This window comes from Polistes fuscatus, unplaced genomic scaffold (assembly GCF_010416935.1).
Source record: "Polistes fuscatus isolate 324 unplaced genomic scaffold, CU_Pfus_HIC Scaffold6, whole genome shotgun sequence".
NCBI classification, from domain to species: Eukaryota; Metazoa; Arthropoda; class Insecta; order Hymenoptera; family Vespidae; genus Polistes; species Polistes fuscatus.
This window is the reverse complement of record NW_025113140.1, coordinates 1,259,194-1,282,936: the sequence shown is the minus strand read 5'-3', so window position 1 is coordinate 1,282,936 and position 23,743 is coordinate 1,259,194. Positions and strand designations below refer to the sequence as shown.

The following is a 23,743-nucleotide window of genomic DNA, read 5'->3' as shown; positions in this document are numbered from 1 at the left end:
ATAACGAAAGGACGCCGACATTCTATTGCCGTTTAACACGATTACATTTTTAACGTGATATTTCCCCATAGGAAGATTTCAATATTTTTTAATATTTTTTCTACGTGTTTTCCTCTTTTTTTTTCTTTCGTCATCATTAAAATAAAAAGAAGAAAAATAAGAAGAAGAAGAAGAATAGGAAGAATAAGAAGAAGATGAAGGAAACTATGAATTTGTGGAAATTAATGAAATTATTTGTCACGCGATAGGAAAATGTTTTTCTATTGGTACCTTTTTTTTCTGTTTTTTTATCTCGAAAAGAAATATGACCGTACCTGAGATGATACAATTGACTAAGAACGAATTTGAATGAAAAGATAAAATATAAAATAGAAAATAAAATCCCCCTGTTCGACCCCCGAGGGTGATTGTTGTTGTTGTTGTTGTTGTTGTTGTTGATGTTGCTGTTGTTGTTACTTGTTATTGAAATAATGTCGTGAAAAATAATTAAAAAAAAAAAAGGGGCGAATAATACAAGATGAGTTCTTTGAGAAGAACTACGAATCAATCGACCAGAGAGGGGGCTACTACGAGACGACACGCATTGTCAGGTGTTAGCACCAAAAGCGTGAGGAATCTTCTTCACAGTGGTACCGCACCTGGTTCACCTCTTCGTTTGAGATCGAAATACGAATTGAGGAGCATCAGCTTCGAGGGTAGCAAGGTCTTACCATGGACCACCAGGTTGGTTAATAAAATCATTTTTATTTCCGCCCCCTCCCCTCCCCATTAGTATACTACATTTGATTCAATTCCTTCAACCCCTTTCATTTTGTAAACCATCATTCGTTCGATCATTTCAATGCAACGTCGTCTGGTTTAGATAATAATTTTTACGAGTTCTTTTTTTTTCATTTGAAAGTAAAACAATTACGATTTATTTATTAGCTGCGTTTTTTTTTAGGATAATTATTCAAAAAATTAGCAATGAAGTATCTTGTATCTATATCTGTCAAGGAAAATTCAATTAAATGTTCGTTTTCCTTATTTTAACATTCGAGTGACCGAATAAAAAAAATCGAGCATTTTACGAGTAACATGTTGTTTAATTTTGAGATAAGCGTGTAATTATAAATTAGACGAACTAACAAAAATATGTAACTTTTGTAACCCTTACCTTTATCAGCTACTCATTTATATATAATTATCTCGAAAAATAATGTTCACACGTAATATCAAATCGAATTATCGTAATTATTTTGAGAACAGGTATCTAAGAAAAATATATTAGAAATTTTAACGCGTAACAAACAAAACAAAAAAAAACAAATCCTAAATCCACGAAAGATACATTTTTTAAGAGACAAAATTTTCATACCGATCAACCAATAGAAAACGTCGAATAGTCGGGCCTCTGATAATTGATTTAACGAATAATACCAGTTAGAAGAATCAAACCGTGTTGTTAATTAGTTTAAAACACGAACTTGAATACGAGATACACGAGTCGTGTCACACACCTGTGCCAAACCTATAGGAAGAGGGAACGAACGAAAATAAAGAACACGCATGGAAACAGAAAGATAGAGAGAAAGAGAAGGAAAAGGAAAAAGAAAAGAAAAGAAAAAGAAAGAAAAGGATAGATAAATACAAAGGGAAAATAACAACCCTTTTTTTGTTTTATTTTTTAAAAAAGGAACTGCTCGATCGTATCTGTTGTTCTTCTTTTGTATTCACGAACGAGTGACAAAGAAAGAAAGAATAAACTCGAGGATAACCGAGCACGTGTACGTGTACGTGTACGTGTACGTGTACATGTGTGCGTGTGTGCGTGTACGTGCGTACGTGTATGTATTTTACTTATAATACGTGTTCTGTCATTCTGTGAATTTGTGTTTGAGTTAGTGTGATTGGTGTATATGTGTAATACTTTTGCGTAAAGTATACACACATACATACACACACACACAGATACGAACGTCATCAGGCCAACTAGTGTGTCAGGTTCGTCTGCCTTTTACTCCACCTACGGGCATTGGCTTTATTGTTTATACCGACGTTATTTATTGCTCCTTGCCTATGTCGATGAAAAAGGGGGAACGATGTGACTCTCTCTTTATTAAAACGGGAACTTGAATAGTCGATGGCGACGTACGCTTTATGGTTTTATAGAGAAACAAAACAAAATGAGAAATAGAGAGTACATTAAGATAAAATATAGATATATATATATTGTTTTAAATTTTTAATTAAAATATATACACGTGATTTATAAATATTTGTAAATATTTGTATCAATTCATTTTTCAACGCATATCAAATTCTTTTTATTTTTCACCATACCTCAAAACAGTCATTTTACTGTTACGTTTACTATATACGTGGGTGGTGTTTGTAACATTTTTGAGAGAGAGAGAGAGAGAGTCTCGACAAAACATTTTTATTTTATTTACTTTTTCTTTTTTTTTTTCTAGAGAGAGAGAGAGAGTGAAAAAAAATTATTTCTCGCGTTATTTTATCAACACTTTTCAATCTTCCCACGTATATTGAAATATAAATTATATATATATATTTAAACGTGAAAACCACCAACCACACTCGAGTAATTTTATCTTTTTATTTTGCATGAAATTTGATTTCAAACGTTTCATTTGGTTTTAGTCGGTCCCGAAAAACTTGGAGAAAAAACTGTACGTTTTTTTTTAAATTTTTTTTAATCAATAGAAACGCAACAGAGAGATAATATGGTCTGTCTAATACAGTTTGCATGACAAACAAAACAAACAACACGTGTCAGATATCAGAAATACGTGGCACGAAACTATCTAGGTAATACCAACTAAATACTCTGTTGTTTCACTATCCCTCTCTTTCTATCTATTTTATACATTTTTTTTTTTATTGTTCTCTATCTCTTTACGATAAAGAAATACACGCAGTACAAATTTGATCCCACGGGATGTATCTGCATCAAGAGAACAAAGCAAATTTATTATATGCACATTGTTATGATAAGTGAATCGAAAAGATCGTGGTATTGGATACTCGCAATAAAAAAAAAAAAGAACAAAAATCACCTTTACCAATGGTCATTTTCATTTTACAACAACGTTAAACTATAAATAATATCTATTCATTAGCAACTAGAAAAATTCAAGAACGTTCGTTATCATCGATACATATATTACACACACACACATACACAGTTAACGATGTTCTTATCTCGTAGCGTCGATGATTCATAGATCATTCTATTTTAGACGATGATACGTAAACGTACGATAGAAAACGTGCCACCGATTATATTCCTAACCCTTTTTTTCTTGTTTCTTCTCTCTCTACATAAAATTCTATCTCTAATCATTTCAATCTAATCCTACATTTAAGAATAATCACTCGCAATCATTCGTTCAAATATTCCAACGTTTAGTATCGTTATCATCGTTTAAAAAAAACAACAGACTAATCCCATGAGTTCGCTAATGGGAACGTTGTGTGTGTATGTATGTGTTTGATCGAATGAAAACGTTTGAGAAGAATAAGAAGAAAAAAAAGAAAGATAAAAGTTCGATGTGTTGTGTTGAGGTATCACGAGACCAACCCCATTATTATAAGGCGTACAACCATGGTGGCAATTCTCGGGAATATAGAAAGGAAGAGGGGGTGAGAAGGGGTAGTAGGGTGATGGGGTAGAATTGTAGTTTCTTCTCTCTCTACATTCTATCTCTAATCATTTCAATCTAATCCTACATTTAAGAATAATCACTCGCAATCATTCGTTCAAATATTCCAACGTTTAGTATCGTTATCATCGTTTAAAAAAACAACAGACAAATCCCATGAGTTCGTTAATAAACCCACTTCTACGATTGTGTGTGTGTGTATGTGTTTGATCGAATGAAAACGTTTGAGAAGAAAGGAAAGAAAAGAAGAATAAGAAAAAAAAGAAAGATAAAAGTTCGATGTGTTGTGTTGAGGTATCACGAGACCAACCCCATTATTATAAGGCGTACAACCATGGTGGCAATTCTCGGGAATATAGAAAGGAAGAGGGGGTGAGAATGGGTAGTAGGGTGATGAGGTAGAATTGTAGTTTCTTCTCTCTCTACATTCTATCTCTAATCATTTCAATCTAATCCTACATTTAAGAATAATCACTCGCAATCATTCGTTCAAATATTCCAACGTTTAATATCGTTATCATCGTTTAAAAAAAACAACAGATTAATCCCATGAGTTTTCTAATAAACCCACTTCTACGATTGTGTGTGTATGTATGTGTTTGATCGAATGAAAACGTTTGAGAAGAATAAGAAGAAAAAAAAGAAAGATAAAAGTTCGATGTGTTGTTTTGAGGTATCACGAGACCAACCCCATTATTATAAGGCGTACAACCATGGTGGCAATTCTTGGGAATATAGAAAGGAAGAGGGGGTGAGAAGGGGGTAGTAGGGTGATGGGGTAGAATTGTAGTTTCTTCTCTCTATACATTCTATCTCTAATCATTTCAATCTAATCCTATATTTAAGAATAATCACTCGCAATCATTCGTTCAAATATTCCAACGTTTAGTATCGTTGTCATCGTTTAAAAAAAACAACAGATTAATCCCATGAGTTCGTTAATAAACCCACTTCTACGATTGTGTGTGTATGTATGTATGAGTGTTTGATCGAATGAAAACGTTTGAGAAGAATAAGAAGAAAAAAAAGAAAGATAAAAGTTGGATGTGTTGTGTTGAGGTATCACGAGACCAACCCCATTATTATAAGGCGTACAACCATGGTGGCAATTCTCGGGAATATAGAAAGGAAGAGGGGGTGAGAAGGGGTAGTATAGAGTGATGGGGTAGGATTGTAGTTTCTTCTCTCTATACATTCTATCTCTAATCATTTCAATCTAATCCTACATTTAAGAATAATCACTCGCAATCATTCGTTCAAATATTCCAACGTTTAGTATCGTTATCATCGTTTAAAAAAAACAACAGATTAATCCCATGAGTTCGTTAATAAACCCACTTCTACGATTGTGTGTGTATGTATGTATGAGTGTTTGATCGAATGAAAACGTTTGAGAAGAATAAGAAGAAAAAAAGAAAGATAAAAGTTCGATGTGTTGTGTTGAGGTATCACGAGACCAACCCCATTATTATAAGGCGTACAACCATGGTGGCAATTCTCGGGAATATAGAAAGGAAGAGGGGGTGAGAAGGGGGTAGTAGGGTGATGGGGTAGGATTGTATAGGGGGTGGGGTAGGAGTCGACAACAGCTTCGTTTACGATGGCAAGTGAGCCTCCTGCTTTTCCTCCTCCTCCCCCCCCTGAGCCTCCCTGAGCCTCCCCCTCTGGTGGAGCGCGCATGATATCGGATTTTAGTGCTTCGCTCTCTTTATAATTAACCTTTTTGCTATCGGTACTGGCTATGGAGTCTCGGCTGACGGTCTTTTGTGTACCCTGGATCGATCTCGATCATGCTTGACCGAGTGGAAGCTCGACATGCACACATACTCTCTGTTAGTATGTTTAGTATGAGATTATATTGATGGGAAAAGAAGGAAAGAATTAGAATGAGAGAGGGTGAGCAAGTATTGCTCACTTACTGAAGAATAGAAAAAGAAAGATGAGTGTTGGCAAACAAGGTTTACTTGTATTATGGTCATGAGAATGAGAGAGAGAGAGAGAATAATAGTCAGATAGATAAATAGTAAAAAATAGAAAAGAATTCGAGCGTTTCCGATGACTTTGTGTTCGTGTTCGAGTTGTATATCGTGAATTGCGTCATCGCGATGGCCCGCATTCGAAAACACCTATTTTCTTTATATATATGTGTGTGTGTATATGTATATATAGGTATATTGATTTTGTCGTTGTGCATAACGATACCTGGTGTACCTTGTAACTCGTAGAACTAGCTGGAATCTAGCCTTAGGGCCCTACCGAAAACTCAACCAAAATTTATTTTCATCCAGAACGTTGAATTTGACGCCAACGTCATCGGCATCAACCTTCGTTTCCATTCCGAACGTTCTAAGTAAAACTGTCGTAAGTTTTCTACACTTCTTTTGTCAAACTTTGTCGAATTATTTATTTTCAATCATCTTTCATTTAGATTTTTTGAAACAAAAATATTTATATTTAGTAGAATTGATTTCTTATATTATATTATACTATGTGTTGGTATAAAAAAGATTAGAGAAGTATACTTTTGAATTACAATTCGATAACAATTCAGTGATAATTCGTTTCACGTGTATTATTTAATCGTTAGTTTTATTTTTTCTTCACTATTATTCAATATTATTATCAATATTATTATCAATATTATTATTACAATTATTATCAATATTATTTTCTTTTTTTTTCATCGATCATTTTCTAATCATCACTTCATCCTCTCTGTACAATTTTTCTTCTAACATTTAATATCGTTAAATATATTCGTATTACATAGTCAGATTGCTTTATAATGAGATCATTAATTATATTATCCTTGTTCTATATAACAAAGATAAGAGTTTGAGATTTTTTTAGTGACAAAACCGATATAGAAAGTTCATTATTGTATATGTCGCGGTTTTGGTAAACCATTGACGTCAAACTCGAACGGTGACTTTTATTAAATTATGCCCAAACACAATGGATATACACACACGCACACACATACTAAATTCGAAATCTAATTGATTGATTGATTACGTGTGAAGTTTAAGCGTTAAGTTAATTCACTGATTAACGATGAAAGATATCAAAGTGATATACATCGTTGTTTTTAATTCGAAGATTACGATTCCTCGTATCTGGTTTATGTTTGAGAAATTGAACGAAATTGACAAGGAGAGAAGGTGGGAGGAGGGGGGAGGGATTCACCATAGATATAACGAAATTATCTGAACATTCGATTGTACGCTTATAACTCGCATTCAATCGTTTATCGTTTATATTATTTTTTGTATTTACGTGAAATACAGAAAAGATATTTTTTATTGTCAACTAATAACGATAATTGTTTAAATTATTAACCGACAAATTGTATAGAATTTACCACGGTTTTCCTTATATATTTAAATGCGTAATATTTGAATGCACGTTCGTTCGAAAACTCATACGTTTTTAAATAACATTTGAAATAGTTGATATTTCCACCTTTATCATCGTAGTCACGTGAACGATGACTACCGAAGGATACGCATAAATTTCTAAAATACAAGAACGTAATCGCGTTGAATTTTAGTCGAGTAATAATATAAAATAATTGAAATAATTGTCGATTATCGAACGCGTTAATTAAATCGAATGAATTCACCTGTCGTCTCATTTAATTGGAGGGAAATTTTGAAATTAACGATATCGGTAAGATAGTTTTCTGTAAATTGCTGATAAAAACGATAACTCGAATGGCTTATCATCATCGATCGTATTAGAGTAATTTGAGAAAAATCGTTCGATCTTTATTATTTATTAATGTTTACGATCAATATTGCGAAAAGAGTGAACTATCGTCGAACTAAATGAATGTTTTTTTTATAACGTGGATTCCACTTTGGTCGGAGGAGGCTTATCAAGTGTCGATAAACGTTGTTACGTTGGCGGGATCGATTAAAAATGCGGAAATGTCGGTACAACCTTGAAAAATAACGCGAAAGTTTTAACGAACGCGATTTACTTTAATAAATACGATCGATTTAATAACACGAAATTAATAACAATTAATCATCGATCATTTAATTGTATCGAAAGTTTCTCGATTTATTTTACATACAATTTACATGTGTTGTCTAATCATTTTTTTTTTTATTTTTTATTATAATACGATAATATTATACGATTTATTTTATTCCATTAGATTGAATTTTATCGGTAAAATAAGAACAAAAATAATAATCTTTTAATATATAATTTAATATATAATTTAATATTTGAAAATGTTATTACAAATGATATTATTAATTGCGTAAAGATTTATACTAGTTGTTATAGATTTCACATAAGTATATTACACGAGTCAGTGTAACTAAAGTTATCTAAACAAACGAATATAGTAAATAAAAGTTATATTTGATGAGTTATCCTAAACCTTGTGACCTGACCACAGACAGTAAGAAATATTGATAACAGAAAATGGCACGTGTCGAAAGTATTCATTTGAAACTTGAATATTTCGAAGAGTCATTGATTATTAAAGCAAATTTATGTAATTCATATTTTCATGAAGTAACAGACAGTAATCTCAAGAATTTGAAAATAAGATAGAACGTTTCATTTAAAAACATCGTCGTATAATTGTTCTTCAGTTACGTGGTGGAAAAATATATTTTGTTTCATCTTTCCATGACACAAACATAATTTATCTACACAATAAAGTTTATCTAATTGAAATATATTAAATGTATAATATAATAGAAAAAATAAGGGAAGACAAATTATTTGGGACACCTTGTATAGTTTATATGTATATTTATATTAAAAAAAAAAAATCACTCGTTATGCAAAAGTGCAACACACCGATCATTCTTTTTGTTCGAGTGTCAATCCTATCGAAGAAGGTCGAGTATCTCGTTGAGAGAGTTTTTCCTACAATTAAAATAACGAATTAAAAAAAAAACAAAAAGAAAAACAAAAAGACGAAGGTTGTATTAAAAAAAATCAATTGTATTGTATTAAAAATATGAAATTGTTGGTAAGATCAAAAATAAATTAGACGAGTGTTCGTAAAGATAAGAAAGAAAGAAAATAAATGGTAGAATGCAACGATCTTTCATAATATTTTCCGTGTAAAATCAAAATGATAACGAATCGATTGAAAATAATATAATATAAGAAAACAAAATGAGACAATGATTGTATTAAATAGGTCAATTGATCGAAAAATATCAAATTGTTCGTAAGATCGAAAAGAAACGAAAGGAGTGTTAATAAAGATAAGAACGAAATAAAATAAAAGAAAATAGAATGCAACGCACGGTACTTTCCCAGTAAAATCAAAAAGATAACCAATTGAAAATAACAATAATAATAATAAATAAATAATTAAAATACATTAATAATAATACAACAAATATAATCTATATATAAGTTATAATACAAGTATGTTATAAATAAAATACAGTAATAATAATAATACATAATAATAAAAAAAAAAATTGCATTCTTAAGTGTAAAATCGATGACAGAAGGAAACAAAAGATGATTGATGGAATAATTAGAGAAAAATAAAACCGATTATTCGTAAATCTAAGAGAAGAAGAAATAGACGAAAGGAGTGTTAATAAAGATAAGAACGAAAGAAATAAAATAAAAGAAAAGAAAAGAAATAGAATGCAACGCACGGTACTTTCCCAGCAAAATCAAAAAGATAACCAATTGAAAATAACAATAATAATAAATAAATAATTTAAAATACATTAATAATAATACAATAAATTATAATAATCTATATATAAGTTATAATACAAGTATGTTATAAATAAAATACAGTAATAATAATACAACAATAATAAAAAAAAAAATTGCATTCTTAAGTGTAAAATCGATGACAGAAGGAAACAAAAGATGATTGATGGAATAAATTAGAGAAAAATAAAACCGATTATCCGTAAATCTAAGAAGAAGAAGAAATAGAAAAAGAAATAAAAAAGAAAGAAAATATCGAATAAGAGAGTGAGAGAGTGAGAGAGAGGTCTCTGATCTCCGCAGCAAGAGAGGGTCCTCCTCGGCGCCAACGAAAATGCAGGTCACCGTCCTCCGGTGTGCAAAACCTCCGACGCCTGCGTGTCGTGTGTCGGAGGAGGGCGCGTCGATATGCTTTTTGGGAGTGAATCCTGTAGGATGAACCCTCAAAATCTTCAACCTACGCTACTCAACAAACAATAATAAAAATCAAAAATAAATATTGTCATCTTATGTGATCCCATAGGATAATAAACACCGTGATGGATTAAAAATGTGCTAGTCGGGCAAAACGCGAGTGTCGAACGCGGGACTTTTCGCGTTTGGGGGGGGTGGGAAGGTGTATATGTGTGTATGTGGTGGTGTGTATATATCGGAGTATGAGTAAGAGAGAGAGAGAGAGAGAGAGAGAGGAAGGAGAGAGAAAATAGGAAAGGAGAGAGGAGTTGCTCGACGATACGGCGCCAGTCGACGAGTCGCCGTCGTGTAACTGCGAACGAATCTTTGTCCTCTTGTTTTTTGTGAAAAATACCTTTTTCCCCCCCGCCCCCCGTGTTTCCAAACAAAAAAAATATATAATATCCGTGTACAATTAATTTCGATTTAATTTCATATACACGTAATACAGAACAACAAAATATTATGTATTCAACATACTACACTTGAATCAAATACGTTTTCGTATCTATAAATATAAAAAGAAACATATAAAGAGAGAGAGAGAGAAGGTGGGAGAGATGAGAGTAGGAGAGGGTGGGGGTGGGTGTTCCCCGAAAGGGGGAAGAAGAAGAAAATAAGAAAGAAAAAAAAAAGTAGTATAGAAGCACGTTTATACTCTCTCGACGTTGTTAGTGCACAGCCAGGGGTTGAAAATCGTCGTGCCCGTTAAGAGGAAAGGTCGTTCGACGAGACTTCATTGAAAAGAGAAAGAGAGGGGTTGCTTGACAGTCGTGGTGGCAAAGAGACGAGTGAAAGCTTACTCGCGATTATATTGAAAAAGAGAGAGAAAAAAAGAGAGGGGTTCACTTTGTTTCGTTTCAGAGAGTGCTTGGAAAGTCCACGTATGAGAGTAAGAAACGTGTGAGAAAGGTTGTTATTTTGTTACTGTTTTATTTTACTCTTATGGGGGTAAGTATATATTTTATTTTGTTTTGTTTTGTTTTATATAGAATATATTTATCGTATATTATTGATAATAATTATATGTTGGATATAAATATGATTGATCTATAAATATGATTTTTTATATGAACGTGTCTACCTACGTGATGATCGGTCAACGATATCAGTTCCGAGAATTAAATAACGCGTTAAGGAAGGTCAGAGGTTGAAAGTTCGAACACGCGTTATGATAGTTCGTTGATCCTGAATTTATTCTCTCTCCCTCTCTCTCTCTCTCTCTAGATATAAATATATATGGGGATTATTGTTTTATTTCTCATCGAAGTAGAATAGAATAAAGTGTGATATTTAAAAGGAACGATCTAACACTGTGTAAAAGGGTTTTTTTCACGATTGTTTGCTTCTATGTCTATGAAAGGGAAATAAACAGAAACAGGAGGAAAAACAAGGAAAAAGAAACAACATATAGAAATGAAAAGTCAATCAACGTTGATCTATCCTCGTCGACGATCAAAACTACTACGACACGCGATTGGATTCTTCTTTGAAATTGAAGATTGAGTAGAACGAGAGGATTGTTTGGGTTTTTGTTTGGTTTACTGAAACTTAGTTAAATCGTTAATATCGATAGAACGATATCAGGGAATTAAAGGGACAACGATTATCGACGATTATTCAACGATGGATAGCAAAAGCGATGAAGAATCGGCACCAACTTCTGCCGAATTGGATGCCATGAAACGTAGAAACAGATCGAGATCGGTTTGCGTACCGATGCTCTCTTCTTCTCAACTGAGACATCTTCATCGAAGGGCCAGTCATCATGCGTACGTTTTTTTGTTCATCCTTTTTTTTTTGTTTTGTACTGTTTTGTTCGTCTACTAACAAGGTGCGTTCGTTGATTTTAATCAAATCATTTTAAAACACTTTAATCAGAATGATATATTTCATTCGTGATTGTAAACAACATTTGTTACTCAACGTCGAGTAGAAGAGAAATCGAATTCACGTTTCATTTATTATTTTAGAGATAATCTTAAGTTTGGATTTGATCAAATCTTTGGAAAAAATCTTATCGGTGAAGGAAATTATAGAACAGACAAAAATATCGTAATTATCGTAATGCGAATAAAAATTGTATCATCCAGTTAAAGTTTCCACTTCGTAGATTTATGCATAAGTATATCGATTATTCTATTAACTATTCTTGTTAGCTTTAAAGATTTTTCTATCTATTCCAAAAATACGCGTGATATTTACTCGATTATTTTATTTGAGTTTTTTCTACATTCGTGAAATTTGTTTCCAACGATAATGTTCTACGAAAAACTGCAAAACAAATTTATTTATATTTAATATATTACATAATATTATATATTATGTATATTTATTTATATTTAATTTTATTATATTTATTAATATTTAATTTTACAACACATTTTACCTAAAATTTAATTGAATTTATTTATACAAATTTTAATTAATTTAAATTTTATTAACATAATATTATATTTAATATATTACATAATTTATATATATATATATATATATATAAATCTCGCAAAATATAATATATTTAAACCTAAATCGATATCACAATACATATTGCGTATACGTTGAAACATATTTACGTAGTTGTCTCTCAACGGTAACATGTATCAAAGGAAAATAAGATTAGGTAATATCTTAGGATGCAATATCTAAAGATGATAGAAAGAAAATAAATGAAATATCGTTTACTATGATCTCTCTCTATATATATATATATACAATATTTCCAATTTACGTAAAGAAAAATTTCAAGAGAATAAAATTGAAAAATTGATCTCGATATTCCGTTATTACGAGACCAATCAAAATCTCAATCGAATTTCAATCTCTTAAAGGTAATAATAACTGTTATATATTGTGATATCCCAAAAAAGAAGAAAACATTGTAATCCAGGTACTTGCGAAGGTACACATCGAATAGTTAGGTAGGTAGACAGGTAGATAAAATTTTTGCATTGAAGCGAGTCGACCTCGACGCGCCTTCTTCTTCTTCTCTTCTTCTTCTTCTTCTCATTAACCTACATATTCACGTCGCGAAAAACGAAGAAAATATATGGATAGTGTAGTAGAAGAACGGTGGTGGTGGTGGTGGTTTTATCTCGGAACTTATCGCGTAGAAGAAAAAAGACAGGGTGGGTGGTGGGGGTGGAGGGTGAAATGTTGATTGCTTCTTGTTCCTGTTAAACAAGAGAATGAAAAATAGTTTCAAGACTTACGATTCGTATCCACCATTCCGATTATTTGTCTTGGACCAGTGGTAGTTTCATCGATCATCGTTTAAACGCTTCATTGAATCTTTAAAATCAATCTCGAGAACCAACCCCTCCCCCTCCCCCTCCCTCCCGATTTAAGTATCCAATACCGTTTGTTCTTATATTCGTGTCAGAATTCGTTAGATTTGTCATAGATAGTTATTAGAATGAATCTAAAGTTAGTGTACTTGAAACTTTACTTTGAAACTTGGATAATGTGGATTGGTTTGTTTTTTTTTCTTTGTAAAATTTATTTAAGATAATATTAATTTGAAAAACAACGCAGGAATTCTTTTTTGGTTCATATATATAAATATGAATTATAAAATTAATATAATTATAAAATTAAGTAAATATAATTAAATGATATAAATTAATTATAAAAAAAATAAGATTAAAATATAAAATTATAAAATTAATATATGAATTATAAAATAAATATAATAACAAAAATTAAGTAAATATAAATAAATGATAAATTAATTATAAAAAAAATAAGATTAAAATATAAAATTATAAAATTAATATATGAATTATAAAATTAATATATGAATTATAAAATAAATATAATTACAAAAATTAAGTAAATATAAATAAATGATAAATTAATTATAAAAAAAATAAGATTAAAATATAATTATAAAATAAATATAATTACAAAAATTAAGTAAATATAAATAAATGATAAATAAATTCTAAAAAATAATATTAAAATATAATTATAAAAATGAATATAACGTGACGTGATGATAAACTTCTTGTGTGTTTTAGATCCACAACGGATGCTATATCGAGGAGAGGTGTATTATCGAGAAGATGTTATGGAAGTGTCGAGATGGTAAGTGAACTCTCGTATTTGTGTCTGTGTATGTATATGTGTATAGGTCTATAGGAAAACGTTAGTTCGTTGGTGATGTTACTCTAATGCAAATAGGTCGAATCGTTGGTGGTGTTCCACTTCTTGGTGGGAAACGAGCACTTTCGAATATTCCGAGCCGTGGTTCACGACGATAAACGTTGCCAACAAATCTTTTGTGTGTGGCTGCTGTTAAAGAGAAATCGCGCGTTTCAAAGTCTACGAATTATTTCTTAGCTGCAAGGATTAACCCAATAATTATTATTCCCATCAATTTTTTATTACCTTGGAAATATTTTATTCCTTCGAAAAGTAATCCCCATTACCCAAAAATGAAAAAAAATTCATCCCTTTCTATCCTAGGGAGGGGTGGGGTGGGAGAAAAAAAATACAATGATCGTTTAACGAAATTTTGTTGTACGATTTGCAATTGTATTGTTTCAAATAGTGAAAATTTTTCATTGATGTCAATAAAATTATTTTGTTAGAGTGAAATGTTAATTTTACAAAATTCACGATAATTCTGATTCATTCTAATATTATTTATTATTTTTCTTATGTTTCTTTTTTATAAAATCTTCTTCCCGTTTCTCCAATTGTAATTTTACAACGCGTGCATAGATCATATTCTATTTGTTTCTTTATTTTTCGTTCCTAATGTATCTTTTTTCGTTTATTGTTATCAAACATTGTCCTCGTTACGTGACAATCGGTTTCCCTACTTCTCTTCCTACAATGAGGAGAAGGAGGAGGAGGAGGAGGAGGATCGGCAGGTGAAAGCATCATTTCCTGTATAACGATCTCGTTAACCTACCTCGTATAATTCATCTCTTTCGTTTTTTCTTTTGTGATTCGTCGATCGGATGATAATTATTATTCATCGATCTGGGGGATCAATTGGATCAATCGATCACGTTAAATGAATCATTTTAAAATCATTTTAAACGATCTAATTGTAAAAAAAATTATTTCTCTTACGTGATTTTATTATTTTTTTTATTATATTTATATAATAAATTAATAAATTAATTTTATAATTATATTTTAATCTCATTTTTTATAATTCATTTGTCATTTATTTATATTTACTTAATTTTATAATTATATTTATTTATAATTTTTTTATTTTTCATTAATTTACATTATTTTATATATATATCATTTATTTTCTATTACTGTTATTTTTTACCTACGTTTATTTTATTTTATTTTATTTTATTTTATTTTTTTACCTACGTTTATACGTTACTTACATTTTAACGTATTTTTTTATTTTTATGTATTTATTTATTTTTACAGTTGCCACAAATCGAGCAAGACGGCACAGACAACGGTAGAAGATTTCGAATGGAAAACGGTGATTCACCGGGCGAGAAAGAAGAAGTAAGAAAATATTATTTTCATTTTTAAATAATTTTTTCCTTCCTCATTATTCTGTCTATCATTTTTATAAATTTCACCATCTTACGCTAAATTTCTTCTTCACTTTTCATTTAATTCGCATTTAACTTAAAAGAGAGAAGAAATTTAAAAAAGCAGCAATACTTTTCTACAAAGTGGACATTAAATTTATAATCGTATAATCATTTCTCTTTGTTGCGTAGATGTTCGGTTCTCCGAATATACCGATATTGGAAAATCCGGAATATCAAACGCGGTGGTACTTCAAATACTTTCTGGGCAAACGTGAGTACCATAATCTCGTTCTATTCTTTTACAATCTTTTTTTTTGTTTTTTTATTCACCCTCTCCCCCTAACCCTTTTACGTTATGTTTTAATTTATTTTCTTCTTTTTTTATTCCTTTATCTACCCGTTATATTTTTCGTCCTTTTTTTTGCTATTTGTTTTTTCAATTTTATCTCACCAAACACAGATAAAGTTGGAAACTTCGCGCACGTGTTCATTCTTGGTAAAAGCTCAGAAACCAGGGTGTCTCTATGTGTATGTGTGTATGTATGTGTGTGTGTAGTGTAAGTGTTACTCTCTTCCTATCGTACACGCCAAAGTTTATACGCTTAACGGATATAAATATTGGTTAAGAGGAAGATAAAAACGGAACCCCCTGAGCTTGTGCCAATAACGACGCGATACGCCCGTTTTAATGGAGAACCGCGATTACGAGCCGCGGATCGATAATTAAGATGAATGTTGCTGTTATTCTATCGTAAACGTAAAAATAGGAAAAAAGTTATGGGGCAGGAATAAGAACAACAACAACAACAACAACAACAACAACTCAAAAATATGAAAGGAAAAAAACATCGTAGAAAACCAAGAGACCGTAGAAATTTTCAACTCAACTTATCGAATTAATTGGCTCGTTTTTTCTTTTTTCTTTTTATTGATGATAATAATAAAAAATAAAAAAACAGACAAGAGAGATGAAATATAACTAGCTGAAAAAATAGTCGAAGTAACGAAAAGTAACAATTGACAATTTTTATCGACAAACTAACAAAATTGTTTGACCCTTTCACCTTTCTGTTTTTTATTCAGAATTTATTTTAGAGTCGCATTTAGATTGCATGGTGATTAACGATTAGTTCGTTAAAATTATATGTAATATAATTTAGTAATATATTTAATATATTACTAATATTAATATATAATAATATTATAATATTAATATTATTATTATATTAATATAATAAATAATAAATTAATTTATTAATAATAAATTAATAATATATTATATTATTATATTAATATAATTTAGTAGTAATATAATTATATGTGATATAATTTAGTTAAGATTTTTTTTTTCTTTGGTTCACCGTATAAAAATTGTCGAATTATATTTCACTCCATTATTCGTCATAAAAATGAAAATTCGTATTTGATTCGTTCGATTAATTATTCTTCCATTTCTGTTATTTTTTTCTGTTTTTTTCTGTTCTAATGTGCATCATAAAATACTTCGGAATTGTATCTCGTTGTAGTTCATCAAAATTACGTGACTTCGGATCACGAAAGGAATCCACTGTTTCTCTCGGTGGTTATGAGCGAGGGTGGCGATCAATGCGTAGCCCATTACAGGGTTATTTTATGGAGAAGAACGGTGAGTGATATAAAATATAACACTTTTCGATCGAATTACGCAAATAAGGGTGTAATTAACAACCTACAAATATTTATTTTACTCTTTTTAAGTTACTTTCTCATCTCTTCGGTTTTCTTTTGTTTTGTCGCGAAATATTACACGCCTTATCTGTCGAATAATCGATCTAATCGTGAGTAAAGGAGAGAGAAAAAAAAAATAAAATTCGTTTAAACGCAGGGTGCACAAAGGATATCTCTGCCATTTTCGGCTAACAAGACCATGACGATCAGGCAAATCCTCAGGTAAATATTTTCTTTTTATTCATTTTTATTCATTTTTCTTCTTTATATTCGTCTTCGTTATTTGCCTACTTTTTTTCTCCAGCAACTTTTTCGGCCTGGAAAAACTCGATAAGGCGCCCCGCGAAGTTTTGTCACCCGAGTTGCAAAAGGTATTTATATACACGACGTTTTTTCATACACGCGCTATTATTATACTTTCGAATAAGTTTCTTCGATATTAAGAACGATCTCGTAAAAGTTTCTCGCGGGTTTTTCTCTTTTTTTTCTTTTTTTTTTTTTATGACATTGAAAAGAAAAAAAAAGCGTTATGAATAAATGAATAAATAAATATATATATTTTCTGACCCGATGTGGAAATTTTTGAAGGGAATTTTTTTCCTCCCCCACGTCAGGAATTAATTTTTAAGGTTATTATGTTTTATTTTAGAATATTCGATATTCATATAATGCATTCAACGTAGATCATTTTTCTTCTTACAAGGCAAAGGTCAACTTTAACGATTCTATTTTATAACACGCGATCCTTACGAAACTCTAGAGTATATATATGTGCAAATGAATTATACATGTACGTATGTCGTGTTGCATACCAAAAGGGGACTTTTAAAAGTTTCTTACCGATAGATGGTACACGTAACTTAATTGGCACTCGTAATTATTACCGAGGTGTATAGAGGGTTTCATACATTAAGGGACAAAACTCTTTTAATTAGAGAACATTCGTCATGATTTTGTTCTTACAATTAATTTAATAACGAGGATTAAGTAGAAACGTCGTATATTTCAAAGTATTTCTCCTAAACGATTTTCTTTGTTTTATTGCTTACTTTGAACGAATAAGACCTCTTGAAAAATGATGATTTATTTAGGATTTACTATTGCTGGAGGAACAAGAGGGATCCGTCAATTTCAAGTTCGGTGTTATATACGCAAAAGAGGGCCAGACTACCGACGATGAGATGTTATCCAACGGTAAGACGAATAAAATGAAAAAGAAATTTCGAGTGCCCCGTAGGCGAGGATATATTTTTGTTTAAAGTAGAAAAAGAAACGGAAACGGGTGATCAAAGGAGGGCACGATCGACCCGCGGGTCGCGTCTTTATTGTTCGCAGAAAGTGGCAGCCCCGGTTTCGAGAAGTTCCTCGATATTCTTGGTGAGAAGATACGACTGAGGGGTTGGGACAAGTACCGTGGCGGCCTCGATGTTAAAGGTATACGCTTTACAATTTCTGTCCCAGTCCCAGAGTACGATAAGATTAAGATGCAAGATTAGAAAATAACGTGTTCAAGGGAGGTTAACCGCGTTTCCGATTTCATCGCGAATATCGAAACTTACGAAAAGATTAATTGTAATTATTTCTAATAGGATAAATATAATCAATCAAAAAAAAAACGAAACAAATGAAATAAAAATTGTTAAAGGTGACATGACTGGTAGAGAAAGCGTTTACACGATATATGCCGGTCACGAAGTGATGTATCACGTCAGCACAATGCTACCTTACTCGAAAGACAATCCCCAACAACTCGAGAGAAAAAGGCACATCGGTAATGACATAGTCAACATTATTTATACCGATGATCCAGCAGCCGTAGACAGTTTCAATCCTAATTGCATAAGGAGCCAATTTACTCGTGAGTTTGATCTAGTTAAAAAAAAGATCATTTTTATTGTCATTTTCGATACGAATTGTCCTTCTTCTAGACGTGTTTGCCGTGGTATCAGCATTGGGAGTTCTCAAAGGTTGGCGTGTTGCCATTTATTGCGACGAAACGGTTCCTCTATTCGGCCCAAGTCTTCCCTGTCCACCGATCTTCGACGATCCCTATCACTTGAGAGAATTCCTTCTGGTCAAGTTGATTAATGGCGAGAAGGCGACCTTTAACACGCCAACATTTTCTAGAAAAAGGGAGAGAACGTTGGACGCTTTATTGCGCGACATGTATCAGGAACATGCGCAAGATGGGAAGAGCAACGTGAGTCTTCAGCGTGATCTTCCGTTAAACGTACATATCCCGTTACATTTTCAAACAAATATTTTCTACACGTGCGCTTGTTTATTCCAATGACTATTCAAAAAAGAACGAGAAAAAAAAAACTAAACTAGAGGGAAACAAATATTTATGGGAATTTTTATTAACCCTTTGCACTCGAGACGATTTCAATCAAATTAAGTAGACATTTTACAGGTACTTTAAAAACATTTATGAACAAACAAGCGTATAGAAATAATAAAATATCATCGGTTTATTTATTTATATGTCGAAAATAACAAACTTTGATAAATACTACACTCTGTAATTAGTTTTGTTTGAGTTGTGCCGCTCGAGTGCAAAGGATTAAATAATATACTTAGGTTATAATATTATATATAAACATATAAATAATATATTTAATTGAGATGATTTATTATATTATTGATCGATTTAACAGAGCATGTTAAATCGTCGCGCATTTTCCGACGTTGTCGAAGGACCCGGTAGAAGACGAGAAGAAACAAGAGCAGTTGAGATGGTACGCGTCGGTCAGGCTGTTAAATTGGAAGCGATAGTTCGCGGTCTGGCACCAACTTCTCTTGCTACGGTTGGTCCATTAAAACCGAGACCTTGGGAACCTAGATGTATTTATCCAGATTTCCCTCACGTCGTAATTTGCGGTGACGTTTGGTCCGAAAATAGGATGATACTCGCATCGGAAAATGGCACTTTTTTGATCGAAGGTATTTTGCAACTTTGTTTCATGTTTACTCCAATCGAAAAAAAAAAAACGAAAAAAAAAGAAAAAAATTCGATAACAGAGCTGAAGGATAAAAAATTGTATTTCGTGTTGTTTACCCAGAGGGTCTCTCGCACAGAATGATTTTCGACGAGTCAGTTCCGATCAAACAACTCGACGTTGTCGAACAACACGGTATTCTTCTATTTCGTGGAATCGATAAGGGCAAAGAGAGCGTTTACGTATTTCGTTTGCGCGAATTCGATTACGATTCGTCGTTGAGTGCTAGGACATACAAATTTCCGGAATTTTTTAACAATCGCGACGACGAGGACGACGCCGACGAACACGAGGAAGAAACCGAAGAAAACGGAGAACACGAGGATGATTATTACAGGGACGGTGAAATCGAAGAAGAGGATACCGATGCGAATCATCGTGATAATTTCAAATTCAAATCTTCTTTGCGTTCGCGAGGAACGCGGACACACCTGAGACCACCCGCGGTTAGAAGTCGTGCACATATTAAGGATAGAAAATTGACTCGTACGCGTGGTTGCCATCTCTACAGTATCACCAGACAAGGTGGTTCGCACTTGCGAATGGTACTCTTTAATCTTTCCTATTCAATTTAATATAATTACAGTGGATACGTAAGAACTCTCAAATTCATAAATATAATATGATTCCAATTGACACACTTATGTATAAAATACGATAGATACGTTTTAGTGTTATACAATTTTGATATACCATTGTATTACTTTATCAAACATTTTAACTTAATCCTAAGACCGTATTCCTGTGTCATCAAAAAATAACTTTCAAGTAATCGAATGAAATAGGACATTCTCACAAGTAACTATTTTTCTATCTTTGAAATGATTTAATAGAAAAAGTCTTACGTAATCACTGTTGTTAATTGAAATGTTTTGAGATATAAATTTCATTGAAATCTAATGGTAATAAGAAGTTTGCTCGTAGTGTGCAGCCGTTGGACGACGATTGACGGTCCTCCAATGGAAACATAACGCAGCTTGGACAACTTGGTGTTCTTCGACGGATACCGATACGATCGAAGGTTTCTTGCTCCTCAAAGAATTCACCGCGAGCGAAAGCCCAACCCTTATTACGATGATCGAAAGTACAGAGATCGGGAACGAATGGTTGCTGTGTTGCGGTGCACGTCATCATTACGAACTTTTCACGGCGTCCGGTACTTCGCGTATAGTTCACGTTGAAACGAACAAACCGCATATCGTAGCAGCAATTGATCTGCGCGAGGACGAGGAACCTGAATTATTGTTATGTTATAACAGTGAGTAGTTGTTCATTCGATTAAATACACGTATATATATACATATTTAATACAATTTTCCATCTCATGTAATAATAATATTCCCTAATTTACACTCTCTGTTATAATTGATTTAATCAAATTATTAATTAATTTCGACACAGTCCAATTATTAAATGATTCAATCCAATTAATCTTTCGTCATTCGCAGATATGTGCCACTTCCAAAAGTGCTCGGAAGAGAGTACCGCGCCCACGGATTTTGATTTTAAATGGAATTCAGTGCCAACAGCGATAGGTCTGCATTTAATTTTTCTTTTATACGCGCACATACGCATATATAATTTTTAAATGTAATAGAAAATAATAGAAAAATTAATTTATATAACTTTGTTTTATTTTTCTTTTCTCAGCTTGTGCTTTTCCTTACGTGATAGCATTCACTGCTGATACCATGGAAATTCGTTTGATAATAAATGGAAATCTTGTACATACAATCGCCATGCCGAATTTATGTTTGATAACTTCTAAAAGGGACATATTTTTTGCCACTACCGCGCCGGAATTTCTATCTAGTAAATGCGAACGTATTCGATTGGATTCTAAGCCTCTTGACAAAGACGAACAAGGAAGTAGTCCACCACCGACGACGCAGTCTTCCTCTTCCTCTCGATCAAATTCACAAAGTAAGTTTTATTAGTTCTTCAAAGATATTCTTTGTATAATTTTCAATGTTTTTTGTTTACAGACAATCATAGCGATTGGAAGCCAATCAGGATTTATCGAATACCATTACAAACACTCTCGCGAAATCTAACATCAAATCGCAGCCAAAGAAGATGTCCGAGCCCGACCGAACCAGAAATCGTTTCCGCCCCTCTGACAGGCGGAGAAAATAATTTTTTAACCGTGGAATCGCAAAGAATCTTAAGCAGGTCTTGCAACAGCAGCCCGACGCCACCGAGTGCACCAGAAGATTTGATTCCTACTGTGTGTAGAAAATAGAAAGAAAAAGAAAAAGAAAAAGAATGAGAAAGAAATGGAAATTAACAGAGGACACACGCTAACTTTCTCGTAAATTCATTCATAATTGCGTTGCCATTTTTTTATTGGATTCGTACTAGATAGTGCGAATGGATAAGTAGGTACCTGACGCTCGTGCCTCCACAGGATTAAGATTTAACACACACAAGCAAACGTACGATCCTGTCGTTGCTACGCTTCGCGATATAGGAAATATTTAAATACGCGTTACGATCGATCACTTACTTTATTCGTTTTATATTTTCTATTTTTCAATAGATCTAAATTTATGAAACAAAATCTCCATTAAAATTTGGCTCATTCAAAAAGTCCACCAAAACGGTGCTCGGTCGATAATTCGAAATATCGACGAGTGCCATCTAGCGGCGATTCGTTCGTACTAACTTGGCTAGTAATACTCTGATGATAACACGACATTGATCAACCGCGTACAAAAATGAATTGGAATATAAATATATTTTCGATTAAAGGATCGATCCGACACGTATTTGATATTTCTTTTGCCTCCTTGATATGTATTCTATATGGATAGATGCATACCTTATCTACTGGATGACAGACATGCAGGAGAAAAGGTCGATAACATTATGGTTCATCGTAGAAGTTAGGGATGAGTAAACGCCAAGAACCAAAAGGGTTCGAAATATACTAGGAAATAATCATTTTGCAGTCTCCTTCGAGAGCATAATAGCTTGATTCGTTAAAAAAAAAAAATAAATAAAAAACTTTTTAATAGTTCCCGACGAGAGATAATACCAAAGAGCATAATCTTGATTTGAATAATAGGCATAAACTAATGTTGTTTCAAAAGAATCTTTTTTTTCTTAATTATTTCTTATTTTTTTTTTTTTAATTTTCTTACCAGAATGCATGCTTTTTCCGATGACCACGTGTTAAGGAAAACAATTGCAAACATTCGTAGTTCCATACTCGTGGTCATTTTTAAATCCAACCGGTGACACTGTACGCACCGAGTATGATCGCGACAGTGGCGTAGGCAGAATTGAAAAAGAGATCTCTTTATGAAGTTCGTTTATTTTAACTTTCTCCTTTTATTCTTTCGTTGTCGAAGCCGATGGAAATTTTGTTTGCGAAGTATCGTTGCAGTACGTAGATGAACGATACGAATACGATGCGTGCAGTCATGATTATCGATTATTCACAATTATAACCAGCATGTTCTTGGGGAACTGTGACGCGTATTCGCGATCGAATTTCATCGATCGTAGCCACGCAACGCGCTACATGCGTGAAATTCTGCAGAAGACGTAATTCTGCATACTCTTCCTTCCTTTCTTCCTTCCTTCCTTCCTTCCTTCGACGAAAAAGGGGACAACAGGCAGAATATAACGTGTGTATATACGAAAGCATGAAATAAAGTGTACCTTATCGTTGCAACGTTTGCACCAAAAA

The 23,743-nt window shown here is 32.4% G+C and overlaps 1 protein-coding gene across 4 annotated transcripts; it reads left to right on the top strand.

The window, feature by feature from the left end:
- The first annotated feature begins 231 nt into the window (after positions 1-231).
- Positions 232-23,743, top strand: LOC122523098 (GTPase-activating Rap/Ran-GAP domain-like protein 3). 4 transcript variants are annotated; one of them, XM_043644665.1, is made up of 17 exons: positions 232-723; positions 13,844-13,910; positions 15,228-15,311; positions 15,533-15,614; positions 16,870-16,988; positions 17,208-17,272; positions 17,355-17,421; positions 18,142-18,244; positions 18,386-18,484; positions 18,696-18,908; positions 18,979-19,250; positions 19,708-19,993; positions 20,113-20,594; positions 20,974-21,307; positions 21,498-21,584; positions 21,700-21,972; positions 22,035-23,743. In XM_043644665.1, exons 1-17 carry the CDS (start codon positions 518-520, stop codon positions 22,289-22,291), a joined length of 3,096 nt encoding a protein of 1,031 aa, XP_043500600.1. In that variant the 5' UTR covers positions 232-517; the 3' UTR covers positions 22,292-23,743. The 4 variants fall into 4 exon arrangements, with proteins under 4 accessions (XP_043500600.1, XP_043500599.1, XP_043500601.1 ...); XM_043644664.1 differs by having other exon boundaries at positions 18,979-19,280; XM_043644666.1 differs by lacking the exon at positions 232-723 and adding an exon at positions 11,056-11,596 and having other exon boundaries at positions 18,979-19,280.